This window comes from Solanum stenotomum, chromosome 12, assembly GCF_019186545.1.
Source record: "Solanum stenotomum isolate F172 chromosome 12, ASM1918654v1, whole genome shotgun sequence".
Classification (NCBI taxonomy): Eukaryota; Viridiplantae; Streptophyta; class Magnoliopsida; order Solanales; family Solanaceae; genus Solanum; species Solanum stenotomum.
In genome coordinates, this window is record NC_064293.1 from 27,161,326 (window position 1) to 27,174,785 (window position 13,460).

At 33.5% G+C, this 13,460-nt stretch overlaps 1 protein-coding gene across 1 annotated transcript; it reads right to left on the reverse strand.

The window, feature by feature from the left end:
* Positions 1-1,007: 1,007 nt before the first annotated feature.
* On the reverse strand, positions 1,008-9,738 carry LOC125846508 (carboxyl-terminal-processing peptidase 1, chloroplastic). The gene is made up of 13 exons (XM_049525955.1): positions 9,306-9,738; positions 7,595-7,714; positions 6,645-6,782; positions 5,872-5,976; positions 5,620-5,788; positions 4,829-4,905; positions 4,704-4,748; positions 4,495-4,578; positions 3,587-3,625; positions 3,443-3,505; positions 1,667-1,796; positions 1,530-1,586; positions 1,008-1,451 (listed from the first exon to the last, which is right to left on the reverse strand). The coding sequence occupies exons 1-12, from the start codon at positions 9,702-9,704 to the stop codon at positions 1,531-1,533; spliced, it is 1,425 nt and encodes a 474-aa protein (XP_049381912.1). The 5' UTR covers positions 9,705-9,738; the 3' UTR covers positions 1,008-1,451; position 1,530.
* Positions 9,739-13,460: the final 3,722 nt, after the last annotated feature.

A 13,460-nucleotide genomic window follows, 5' to 3' on the forward strand; every position in this document is an offset into this window, starting at 1 on the left:
CTATCAGAACAGTAAATTCAAAGATACAACATAGTGTTTCGTTATACAAGTGGTAATTACATAATTAGATTTTTTTTTAAAAATATTACACAACAATATGGTGGTAGAGTTTGTTACAATTTTCTTCCTCTTTTTTTTCTGTCTACCTTTTCACTGTTATACAATACCTCGAGAGGTAAAGTAACAAGGAGAAGGGAAAATGACAGGTTTTTGTAGTTTAGTATTGCTTTACATTTTATGCTCTGAGGGTAAAAAGTTATGGGATATCTTGCCAAATTTTACTTTGCCTGTTGAATATTTGACAATCTTACGAAGTGTATAGATTCAAACTGTCTAAAGAAAAGCCTATAGAAACTACTACTATGAGACAATGCTTACCTTTTCATCTTTTCTATTGTATTAATATTGCATTTTGATACCATACTTCATAATAGCAGCCTAATCAAGATTTCTACTACATAATAGAGTCATGTCTACACTTTACATCATCAAAAATCATATCTTGTTCACATGGCCACAAAAAAAAATCAAAAAGGAAAAATTATGGTAACTTCAACTTTACCTTTTCTGGCCCCTGTCCCTTTCCTCAGGTGTTACAAACTTTTGAAGTTTAATCTTAGCCCCAAATAATCCTTGGCCTAGAGATGAACCTTTTTCGAATACTACGTAAAATTCTGGAGACACAACTCAGCAGGCAAATGAACTGATTGTGGTATTGTCTTTCTACCAAAAAATAACAAGTGGGCTAGGTGACACTTGAGGTGACTACTATGAGAATTTGTGCAACCAGATGTTCATACAAAAGTACACCTCATTAGGGAACATCTAAGACAACTGTGTTTTTTAATTCCCAAAACATCTATTTATTCTAAAAGTTCGTCTTCATATAATCTTCATACAGAGTGAGAGGGAGGAGTGAGGAACAATTTGATCCCCTGTGAAGTTTCAAACCCCAGCCGAATAGGAATTTCCTCTGTTATCAAAATGAGGCACAAATCCCATCATAGAATTGATTTACATTTACTCAAAATGTGTATACAATATGAACTGTTGGTTGTATCAGGTAAATTGCTAGTTATTTATGTACACACCTTGTGCTACTATCATCCATAGGCACCTGCTATCAGTAAGATAAATACAATGACACAACTCAGCTGGTGCTGGCTACTAATTTCATCATCCAGTGGCCAGTTCTGCATCTTGATAGATTAAAGTTGCTGATATTGATCTGATTTGTTCTTCAAGATGATGCCTAGGCAATAGAAGAGTATGCATTATGTACTTTGTTTCTTCCTGGTGATGTTCAGGCAAAGGGTGAAGCTAAACGACTGTGAAGGTTAACATCTGTTAATATCATATCAAACTGAGTGTTGCACGACCGAAGGACTACCCCAAGTTATTCATCCGTCATGATGAAGAATCAGAATGACACTGAAAGGAAAACGAGCGAGCTGTATGTGACAGAAAGAGCCATGATAAGAAACCATAAGTTAATAAAGAAACAAGAAGAAGAAAATAGAAACCCTTGCCTTATCCATCTTGTTGTTTGTGGCACTTTGACAAATGATTGTTGACTTCATTCCAAGCTGCAAATATTATTTAGTTTTATATTCAGAGAAACAGAATGCTGTTGACACATGTAATGATGTAAATAGGAGCCTCTTACCAGGAAAATTCCTGAAATCTGGTTCAACTCCATTGCCATTAATATCCATGTGATTTGGTGTGACATACTTCCCAATTGTTACAACCACGCCCGACCCATCGGGCAGCTCGAATACAGACTGAATCAGCCCCTGAAATGATGTTAAGAATACAGTGATGTTGTCCCTCAGAAAGAAGACCAGCAAACCTATCATCCCATACACCAAAATTTTCTAGCTACCAAGTACCAATATAAAGATTTAGTTGGCTTCAGATCAATTTTCAAGCTACTCCAACTTCGACAGAGAAAGGTCATATACACCAACAGCATGGAACTACTCCCAACAACTAAAACAACATAATTCAAAATAATTGATTACAAAGTATGTATCTTTGAAGTTTGAAATGGTCCCCCTTGGGATCTAGTTACCTAAAGAATAGTGTTTCTTCCTACACTTCCCCTTGACCTGTGTAATCGTATGCATCTCAGCACAACTCAACACTTTTCAAAAATAGCTACTGCAATGGTTGTAGCAATTGCTAGGCACACGTGTTTAGAAATAAAGTAGTCTTAAAGGAGCTGCAACAGAAATGCTGCAGATCAGGAACAGGAAGGAGTTGAGAGCCCCTACTCAGCCACTACTCTGTTCTTAAGTGTGCCCCTCTTCAGAACAAATGAATATTTTAATCATTACTAATGCTAACTGTTTTCCCCTTTGACTGCTAATTACACTGGCCATAATAGAGGTTTATCAGTCCTCGCAACAACAAATAGTGGTAGCAGATTAGTTAAGGATTCATTTAGATCCCCTTTACATAAGCAGGACTATAGCACCAGGAAACCATCAAGAAGATAAATTTTTAGGTTGGTAGTTAGGGAAAAGATTTCAACTGGTAGACATAATTGATTCTGTTCAGACGATTCAGAAAGCATTGGTTATTTCATTGAAACAAATGATTTGATTACTTTTTCTCTAAAATGAATGAATTGGCAATATCTAGCAATCATAATTTGCCTCTGGGCATGAAGTCAATGTAAAAAGAGATGACTTAATTAGGGGCATAGTTAGCTCAGTCTAGACAAATAGCTATTATCTTCATCTTGGTCGCATAAAAAATCATAACCAACGGAATATGCCACAGTTGACAATGAAATCTAGAGGTTGCAAAGTGGGTATGTGGGTCTTAAATGGATTGCACGAAAGGTTGTCGCAGCCTCATGTGCATTAGTTGTTCAACTATTATTTTTGGCCTCGGGCCAGTACAGTTAGCCTCATCCCACAAATTCCCAAGTCCCATGCATATTCAATGTATTCTACCGTGCTATTTTGTCAATGATAGAGAATTAACAAAAGTGAGTCTATATCAAGATTTTGTAACGTTTTGAGGACTGGCAAATGAAGTGAAATAATGCAAAAGCAGAAAGTAGGTTAAGAAAAGAGTGATGGTAAAGGTTCACATCCAATCAGGTCATCAGAATATGAGTGTACACTGCACAGCATTTTGAATTTTTGATCATGGTAATGAAACATTAAGAAATTTCTTTAGTTCTACTTATGCATGTAGATGATTGTAAGCACTTTCTGGGGGAAATAAAGCAGCTCCACAACTGAATATGCTCTCTCTAGTATACTGCTAACAATTTAGGATTGAGGAGTAGTTGATAAATATAGTACACCGTTGAGACATTGAGAAAAGTTACTTTAAAACTTATAGAGATGTGCGTAATACTAACTAGTATGCCAATAAAGAAGTTCAAATATTGAAAGGAGAAACCAAAGTAACTAGAAATTCAGACCTTGCCATATGTCTTATCTCCCACGAGAACAGCTCTGCAATTGTCGTGAAGTGCAGTTGCAACCTGAAATGAAATTCATAAATTAGAACACAAATATTTCAGCCCTTCAAGAACTAGTATGGCAATGTAGTGTTAGTAGCTCACAATTTCACTAGCACTTGCAGTACTTTTGTTAACCAAAACCTGCATTGGAAGTTAAAGACAAATAGTAACTTTTGAGAACTAGAAGAGAAAAGAACATTTTCTTGAATTTGCAACAATAACCAGAGTCTCTCTATGATTCTACAGTCAAGAAACTGTAAGCTCAAAATCAAATTGTTTGATCTTATATCAGCTGTTTATTTCATTTATCCATTGCTATTAGCAACTTCAGCTAATTTAAGGAACCTACTCGTTAAGTTTCAGCCATGCATTATCTTATGATTCTATAATCAGGAAAACGTTAGCACAAACCACCAAAACGTTATATATGATTACCTGTTTATTTCATTTATCCATTTCTCTTACCAACCTCAACAAATTTAAGGCATCAAATATTTAAGTTTGTGACAGCTTCAAGCAAAAACTAAAGCTAATGCTGAAGCATGACATATAACCGGACTAAAAGTCAATATCTAACACTTCTTAGACTTATACGGTAAAACTGCAAACTTTGAATATGTCAGTGGTCAATATACCTTAAAGAAATTGGGGCAGCGTGTGGTTTAATTCGATGCAAAGTGAAATCAGAAACAAACTTTGCCTTACATCTACAATCCACTTGACCGTAAAAGCTCAAGGATTTTTGCTCAAATTGAAGTCTGCTTCATTTTGACAGCGGAAGTTTCCAAGTTTCTCATTCAGAATGAAACTAATGGAATTGTTCATTCAAAAAAAAAAAAGAGGGAAAAAATGTAATTTGAAGAAAGTTTTGATGGATTCTTCTATTTCACAAGTGATATCACCAAATGGCTTGTAACAATGACAAGAAAAATATGCAATTGAAAGAAAATATTGAAGAATTCTGCTGTTTTAGAGTTGACATCTGAGATGTGGACTCTTATATGCCTTACAATTACTGGAGCTGTAATAAGAGGTGGAGCTTCTGCAACAATATTCCTTGTATACTGTGGATCCCTTCCAACAGTATAAATCACCTGCCAATATATATATTTCAGAAGAAAAGCTTCTTACTGAACAGTAAGCATTTAAGGCTGATAATCAAGCATAACCAAATCACAGAACAGCTAATGCTCCATATAGAAGATGCAAATATGACTACCGTGTCTCCTTCATTCAGAAAGAGTTTTGCGATTTCAATGCCAGCCTGAAAGGCAAAAATTCACCGCTTGTTAAACAAGTAACCTGTCAAGCTCGACCAAATCAAATAAGGGGGGTAAAGAAAACCTGCACTAGTCCACCAAGGTTATCTCTGAGATCAAGAACAAAAGATGAGGCACCCATGCCTTCGAGTCGCTTAATTGCTGCAGAAAGTTTTGGCAATCTCAGAAACAGACTACACACAGAAAGCTAATACACATTAGGTTGCTGAAACTGAAAGAGTTCAGACCATGTCTCAGGTGTAAAATCTCCGGAATGGACAATACTTTTAGCAAATCAGACTATACATTTTAAATGCCAACACAAATTATCCAGAATACAATAATACACGATCTCTTGGCATTTCATTAGATATTCAGGTCTTAATGAATAGATATTATAACATGTAATGCAGTTCAACTGAAGATGTTATATCCCGATGGTTCGACGGTGTTGAGAGCTACAAAATACAATTATAGTCATCATACAGTGGTTCCAACTTCCAAGAGACATGCAAAACCTCTTAACCAGGCATGTACGTCTTAAATTTTGTGCTTCCACTTAATTTCTGCGGAGCTTGGTTCAGTTTATCTGACAGAGCCATTAGCTAAATGAAACCCTCTAGTGAAATAAAACTGTATTTCCTTTCATATTTTATATCCCCCATCTAATGTTTACTTCTGGTGTCAGCATCTTCGCATTTGTCATCTCCCGTTATTCTAGAAAGAGTTGTCCTCATAATGTTACACTCTTTACAAGAAAGTTAAGGTAAAAAGTAGCTTTAGTCTCTCTGCTGAAGTTCTTTAGTAGCACTTAAACTAGTAACATCTTTCAGTTATTTTATTCAACATAGGGCTGCATATAGAACCGATACGTACCAGTAACCAAATCTTTTCTGGCCAATGCATTGAACTCCTTTAGGCGCACATAACCAACAGAAGTAGAGCCATTTTCAATCTGCTCCAGCCTATAAAAAACCGGTGTCTTAGCAATAGATTGCCTCTCCACGTCAATGGACTGGACAGGTCCACAATTTCCATGCTTAACCTGCAACCACATCATGAGAATCAGCATGAAGATGTCATTGAACAATAGACCTATTGAGGTCCGGCAGTGTTCAGAAACACAACCATGATGTTCACAGATGTCCCATTTGGGCCTAGTAACAGTGAAGATGCTTCAAAGGAAGATTTACCCAGCACATCCACCCCATTCACAGATATCAGTTCATCTCCCTGCCACGAGTTCACATGAAAGATACATGTTAATTTTTCACTGAATGCCTGAATGGTAAATCAAACTAGAATAGGGAAAACTGAAGTGAACCCAGATACTTTCAGTGGGGAGAGAGAATGTAAAGAAGTAGTATGTGCTAATATTATACTCAATTGCAACCAAAATACCACTTGTTCATGCAACAACAACATACCCAATGAATCCCTACCCTGTGAAGGCAAAGAGGTTGTTTCCGATAGACCTTCGTCTCAAGTAAAGCATTTCAAAATAACACATCTTCATGCGGTCTGCATATTTAGCTATGGAAAAAATCCATCACTTAAAATATATTATAAGCCATCAAGCAGTACAAGACACCTATCAAACTAACAGGCAAGGCCCCAAGTATGTCTGGTGACTGGTGAGAAGGACTGGACACCTTGAGGGAAAATCATATTGAATCAGACGCCATTAGTTTGCCAGTTTAAAGCTTATCTCTCCTTTTTCAATTGTATTCATAAATAACCAAGACAAACTCCCTGATGTTGGCATTATCAAGTAATCATGACTACAATGACCGAGATATTTAGCATTTCATCAACAGGGAAAACAAAAGAACCACTGCATAAAGCTAAGCAAAATAAATACTGGAAGTGCTTTTGTTAGTAAATGACTGTAAATGACATACCTGTCGTACACCGGCATTATGGGCAGGGCCATCCAATAGGAGCCCTAAAACCTTCAGTTTTGAACCTCCATTGCCATCTGGAACATCCCTGAGGTTAACTCCAATCCCAGTCATATCATATCTAGCCATCTTGGAGAACTTTCAATGACAAGCAGTACATGTCATGGAACAAGAACACTGGAAAGTTTGTAAGTAAGACGTTTATTTGAATAAGGAAAATGCAAGATACACTGAAAAAGAAGGAATCAATAGAAATCATATATCTCATGACTTATGATACAATACCCATGCTTGACTGAAAGTAGAGAAGTACTAAAAATCGTCTCTAGCACATATGGCTTCATCAATTTGTGTTTCATCCAATTAAAAAAATGGAAGGATGATAATGCAGGAGGATGAGATGAACGATCGGTACAGATTCAGGATGGTTAATAATACAAACATATATTGGAATCATAAAAAGAGAAGGTGTGAACTAAAAATCGTCTCTAGCACATATGGCTTCATCAATTTGTGTTTCATCCAATTAAAAAGAAATGGAAGGATGATAATGCAGGAGGATGAGATGAACGATCGGTACACATTCAGGACGGTTAATAATACAAACATATATTAGGATCATAAAAAGAGAAGGTGCGAACATAATGTAAAGCAGTAAAGGAACTTCAAATCACTAATGCTAGCAAAGAAGTGCTGAACCTCTTCCAAACTTCCCTAATAAATTTATTTCAACCTATAAATGAAAGAATACATCCAAATTGCTTTACTCTTTGCAATATTAAACTCGGAAATAAAATTTCTAGTCCTATGTAACAAACCAAAACCAAAAAAGTTTTGTATTCCCATGTGGTAGACATCCTGCTTTCCTCTAAAAATTGTATGCTAATTTAAACATACATATCAAATTCAACAATACAGACGTAAATATATGTGTAAAGAGGACTTATTACCTGTTCAGGAGAAAGAAACCGTGTATAGGGGTCACCCAAGCTAGCCAACATACGCTTGATGATATCATGTGCTTTTGACCTTGTCTGAATTGATGAACTTAAGATGTCATCTTTCTTTTGCTGGTAATAACACAGAAAACGAAATATTTAGTCATGTATACTTCTAAGTTGATATCAACACAAAGAATATGATAGGGTGAGCAATGATCTCGGTAGGATGAAGAAAAGGCAAGAACCCAGGGAGAAAAAAAGATGTCAGTAGAGACATAAAAAGCTCAGATCTTTTTGAAAAGACATGACGTTGTGCTAGCAAATTGCTTCCACTGGTTCATTTATCACATTTTATCCACATTAGACATGCTGAGCAACAAAATTAGAAATTTTTTTCACCATACGCTTTACTGCATCAGACTTACTGAGCAGTTAAGTGAAAGACTTATATTCCGCCACTATTACTGCATATCCTAGTTAAGTGCACTATCTACAATAGAAAGAAACTAAAATCTCTTCAGTATTATAAAATATTTGACATTATATTCAGTCATTAATTTTCAAGAGTCCGACTACTAATTAATCTAAATTCAAACACTACATGATGTTTTCCTTGTTAAACTAAACATCACCTAAAGTCCATGCCTCCAACAATTAATTTGACATTTTCTACTTCAATGTTCTTAGAAATATTTTTTGTTATTCCTCCAAATCCAGAAAATCATATGGCTTTAATGATGATACGAATATTTTTGATGAAGTAGTTGATTTCATTCAAGGCATCAAGCAGATGCAAATAGTACAAAAGAGAGCGAGAACAGAAGTGAGCTTGTTAGATCCATTACAGTGAGCCCTACACTAAAGATAAGGAGCTAACACAATCCAAAAAGAATTCCTGTTATTTTGCGAAATATATTTACATTCCTGCCCCACCAACAGAGCTAATCAGCATTTTCAGGGAACATTTCAATATGGATCTTAACCTCCAGCCCCCACCAAATTGTTAAGAGCATCTCTTTTGCCATGTTGGATGAGAATTTTCCGGTAGAAGATTTTAAAGCCATAAAAGAAATTCCAATATACATATAGAATGAAATTAAGTATATTCTCCTAGTAATAGTATACTAAATATGTTCCAAGTATGTATTTTACAAGCTAAGTTAGATGATCTAAGCACACCATCAAACTCAATACCCCTTAAGCTAGAAGAAGGAATAGTTCCATATTTAGAATGAAATAGAGCATATTCTCTGGCAGCAGAATACGAAACAATCAACCAGATATGAGATACCTCTCAATAATTGATATGCAAGAGAACCCTTCAGCTAAAAGGAAAAAAAGATTCTACACTTGGAACGGAATAGTGCATATTTTCAGCAAAATACCAAACAATAATTGATATGCAAGAGAACCCTTCAGCTAAAAGAAAAAAAGATTCTACGCTTGGAACGGAATAGTGCATATTTTCAGCAAAATACCAAACAATAATTGATATGCAAGAGAACCCCTTCAGCTAAAAAGGAAAAAAATAAGCTACAATTAGAATGAAATAGAGCATATTCTCTGGTAGCAAAATACCAAACAATCAATGAGATAGCTATCGAGAATTATTTTTTTTTGATAAAAGTAACAGATAGCTATCGAGAATTGATATGCAAAAGAACCCCTTTAGCTCAAAAAAGTTAAATTTTCTTCTTTTTAGAGAGAAACAACATCTTACAAGCCAAGATTCAGGAGACCAAGAACGACGATCGCTGGTGTTAAGAAAGCTGTCATTAACAATCTGCCAAGCTTCTTCCACAATGCTTTCATTGCTCACCACTTTGGATACTTCAGTGTCTTTCACATACACCTCATCCGCCTCGTTCTCTCGGCAAATCACTTCCAAAGATGAGTTAGAAGATTGCAGTGAAGGAGATTCCAAAGCGATAGAAACAGGAGCAGAAACAAGAAGCCCCAAAGAAAGAACAAATGAAACCCCAGTAGAGAGAAGTTGCTGAAGGGGTTTATGATGAGAGATGAAAGATGATTTTTTGGGAAGAATTGAAGCTTTGATTGGTGAAAAAGAGGTTAACAATGGTGGAGATGGTGAAGGTAAGGGGTTGTGGAGGAGCCTCATCTTCAGAGAGAAGTATCTTTTCCTCCAACAAACTAATTTTAAGAATTAGATAATCCAATTCAAATTTGAAGAATTAAAAACTATTAACAGGCCACTTGTCTCGGATTCGAGCCAGGACATGAAGAAAATCTCGTTGAGAGTGTTTTTATCGAGTGTACTTTACATGACGCAATTCAATGCGAGATCTGAACATTGGATGAAAAATAAAATTAAAAAAATGTATATATTGAATAGATCCTCCGCTCAAAAATTAAGTATGAATAGAAAAAAACAAAAACAATTATACCGAACATAATAGAAAATAGAACATCAACAACATATTATACGACAATAAAAGGAAAAAATAACAAATAATAATAAAATTGAACAACAAAATAGCTTTTGAGCAACAATAACAATAATGATAAAGTAAATATTGTACATCCGACTGCATACAAAACATGTTAAGTTCATAGTAACCAATAAATGACATGTAATTCGAATAAGTTACTTCCCTTAAACTAAGAAGCGAAGAAAAAGATAAAAAGACATAATAATAATAATATTATAGCTAAATAAGAGATAACTTATTTTTATTTTCATCAAAAAATATAAGACAATATTTATTACAAATAATATGTTTGATACTTAAATAACATTTTTGAACTCAAGCTCCATCCATACCTCAAAACAAACATCGAAAAGAAATCAAAAGAACACCTTTGCATGAAAACAAAAGGAATATCATGAACATCAATGATGGGAGACTGGTAATAGAGTGGTAAGTACTCTTTCATCTTTACTAAGGTATTTCGAATTTGAGTCCCCTTAGATACAAAGCCACCTTTATTAGGAAACACTTTAATCGAGCTCTAATGTGAATACCGGACACACGAGGACACAAAGGAATATCATGTGCAGGTTTGTCCAAGTGCTTACCCCAGCTGATAACATTCTGTATATAGGCCCATTATATATGTTGACTCTAGTCAAAATTCGGAGCCCAAAATGGAAACTCTACTTTCTAGTGGGCCATTGGCCCATTGAGAATAAGCCTTTTTACCCAACACGTCATCTTCTTTACCAAAATTTGCCTGCTAAATTGGAAATTTGGACCAACCAATCACTGACTTTTGATTAAAAAAACATTATGGATAAACATCGTTTTGGTAATTCGATTCCAATACTCTCACCACTAGGCGCGTGAATTACACGCAATGTAATTCAAAGGACTCAAAACCCCTAGTGGGGCCACTTCATATCACGTGCTTCTACCGAGCGTGAAGTATCTTTTAGGGTATCCAAATTTAATTTAAAATCCATAAGAAAACGCGGCTATATCCAATAATTCACTTCTGTCAGGTAGGGTATGGATTATTTGGATTAAATCAAAAAATAAATTAGATTGAATGGAATTTTAACTTGTTTCTTTTTAGTTATAGTCTTTCATTATGATTTAGTTTTTTTTTTTTTTAATGTTTGAACATTTATAATTGATATATTTTTAAGTGTTTGAGTGTTTACGTTTTACTTGTGATTTATATTAGAAAATATATTTAAGAGATTCTAATTACTAATGAAACAAAACAATTGAACGGAAAAGAGAAAAATCAAAACAAATCAAACCAAACCAATTTTTTGTGGGTTTGAATTGGGTTACATTTCTTCAAAACCAAAAATCGAAACTCAAATAGATAGTACAAAATCAAAACGAACAGTATCATGTATTTTTTTCGAGCTCACATTGAAGTTCTGACTAAATTCAAATCGTGCACTGCAGAGCCTATTCGAGAGTGACAATCTCACCATTTTTTTGAGTATTCCATAAAAAGATTTAAGAAATAAAATAATTTAAATTTCTAACTTATTTGGATCGATTTTCAAATGTCTGATTGTTATTATTTTTTAACGAAAAAATGGACTCGCTATAATTTGCAAAGAGAAAAATCCCGAAGATTAAAACTAAAGAGGTAATATTTAAATTAAAATAAGATAAAAGAACTTGTATATCATTCCACTTTATTAACATTAAACAAATATAATAATATAAAAGTATCATTTTCAAACTCTATGACTTTTCCAACCGTAAAAAAGTTTTACATGATACTAAGTAGGTGTTTGACCATGCGATATCATATCACGATATGATATCGTGAGATGAAATTAGCGTTTGAATATACGATTTTACGCTGATTCCATCTCATGATACCATATCATGAGAGGTGATACCATATTCTCCAAAAACCATGATATGGAATCACCATGTGATTCTATATCATGATTTGAGATATTTTAATACAATAATTGATCCATGAATTTATATTTTGTTAAAACAACCCCACATTTATATTTACTAACCATTTGTTTCATATGTAAATAAAATTTATAATCACATCATTACTTTTTAAAATTTATTATTCTCACAAATATAAAATTTATTATCACTTTAAATTTGGTGAATATAAATAATAAAGTAGAAATTCATTTGGTGAATATAAATGAGCATGAAGGGAGTAATACTTTTTTGATTTTTCATAATAAAAAAAAACGTCTTAATCTTATGACTAAGCATAATATTGATAAAAAACAATTTTCATTGGCGGTGCCGCACTTTCTTAATCTTAGTTTTTGCAAAATGTTCGTTCACATGACTGAAGGATATCAAGTCCAATTGATTGAGGACTTGGGAAAATTTGATCAATTAGTTATTAATATTTAGTCAAGTCGACTAGTTATAATTTTTTTTGATTAAATTTTATTAGAAGTGTTTTTTACTCAAACTTGTGGTAACTTTTTAAAATTTCGTTATTCAATAATATTTAACTATTGATTTTTCTTGTAAATAGTTAGAAGTTAGTGATGTTTGTTAATTTTTATCTTAGTGCATTTAACTTCTAAGTTTATATTTACTCACTAATGTATGCTTTTTTTCTACTTTATAGGTTATTTGTAAGAGTAGTTGAGAGATACGAGCATATTAAGTACAATTTATGTTCAATTTTTTAAATTAAATTAAAGTTAGATGAAATAATTATTTAACTGAAGAACAAATAACTTTGTAATAATTTATTATGCGATTTTATAATTTTTGTTTATTTGATAAGATTGAATAAACAATTTGGGCTATTTTAATAGTTTTACAACTTATGAGATTTTTATGTTTATGAGAAAATATATAACACAAAAATTCCATATCGCATGTCCAAACAAACCTTCAATTTCATCTCATGATTCCATATCATGATACCATATCATGATTCCATATCGTGATTCCATATCGTGATACCATATCGCATGGCCAAACGGGCCCTAAGATAATTTAAATTTTCAAAGAGATATTGTATTGTCTTATCCAAATGATTAATTATGTATATAGCTTTTTTGTATTTTACTATGCGTTAAAAGTAAAAAAAAGAGAAACACAAGTTATATTTATCAGAAAGAAATTTTATGAAGTTGAATACTTCACCACCAAAAAATATGGTATAGCGAATAGGACTACTCTTTTCTTAATTAGAGATTTTAAGTTCGATCACTAGATATTAAAAATTTCATAATAAAGAATGATTTTCTTCAAATGAAGACCTACGCAACGCAAATCAAAATAAAAAATGAGGTTGAATACTTCAATTTCAAACTCCAAAAACTTTTTTGTACTTGATATTCATATGTGCAATTATGTATCATTTGACCTAGTTAAATATATGCATGTTGATAATAAATAAATAAATCATGCACGTATTAAAAAAAAAATGTACAAAAAAAGAAAGAAAAGAA

Bases quoted from the DNA above. Each gene is read 5' to 3' on its own strand.
- LOC125846508 (XM_049525955.1), bottom strand. From the start codon at position 9,704: ATGAGGCTCCTCCACAACCCCTTACCTTCACCATCTCCACCATTGTTA. The intron at 4,906-5,619 runs GTACGTATCGGT...AACTTTCTGCAG, and splicing joins CAGAAAAGATTTGGTTACTG to CAATTAAGCGACTCGAAGGC. The intron at 4,749-4,828 runs GTTTTCTTTACC...TTTGCCTTTCAG, and splicing joins ACCTTGGTGGACTAGTGCAG to GCTGGCATTGAAATCGCAAA.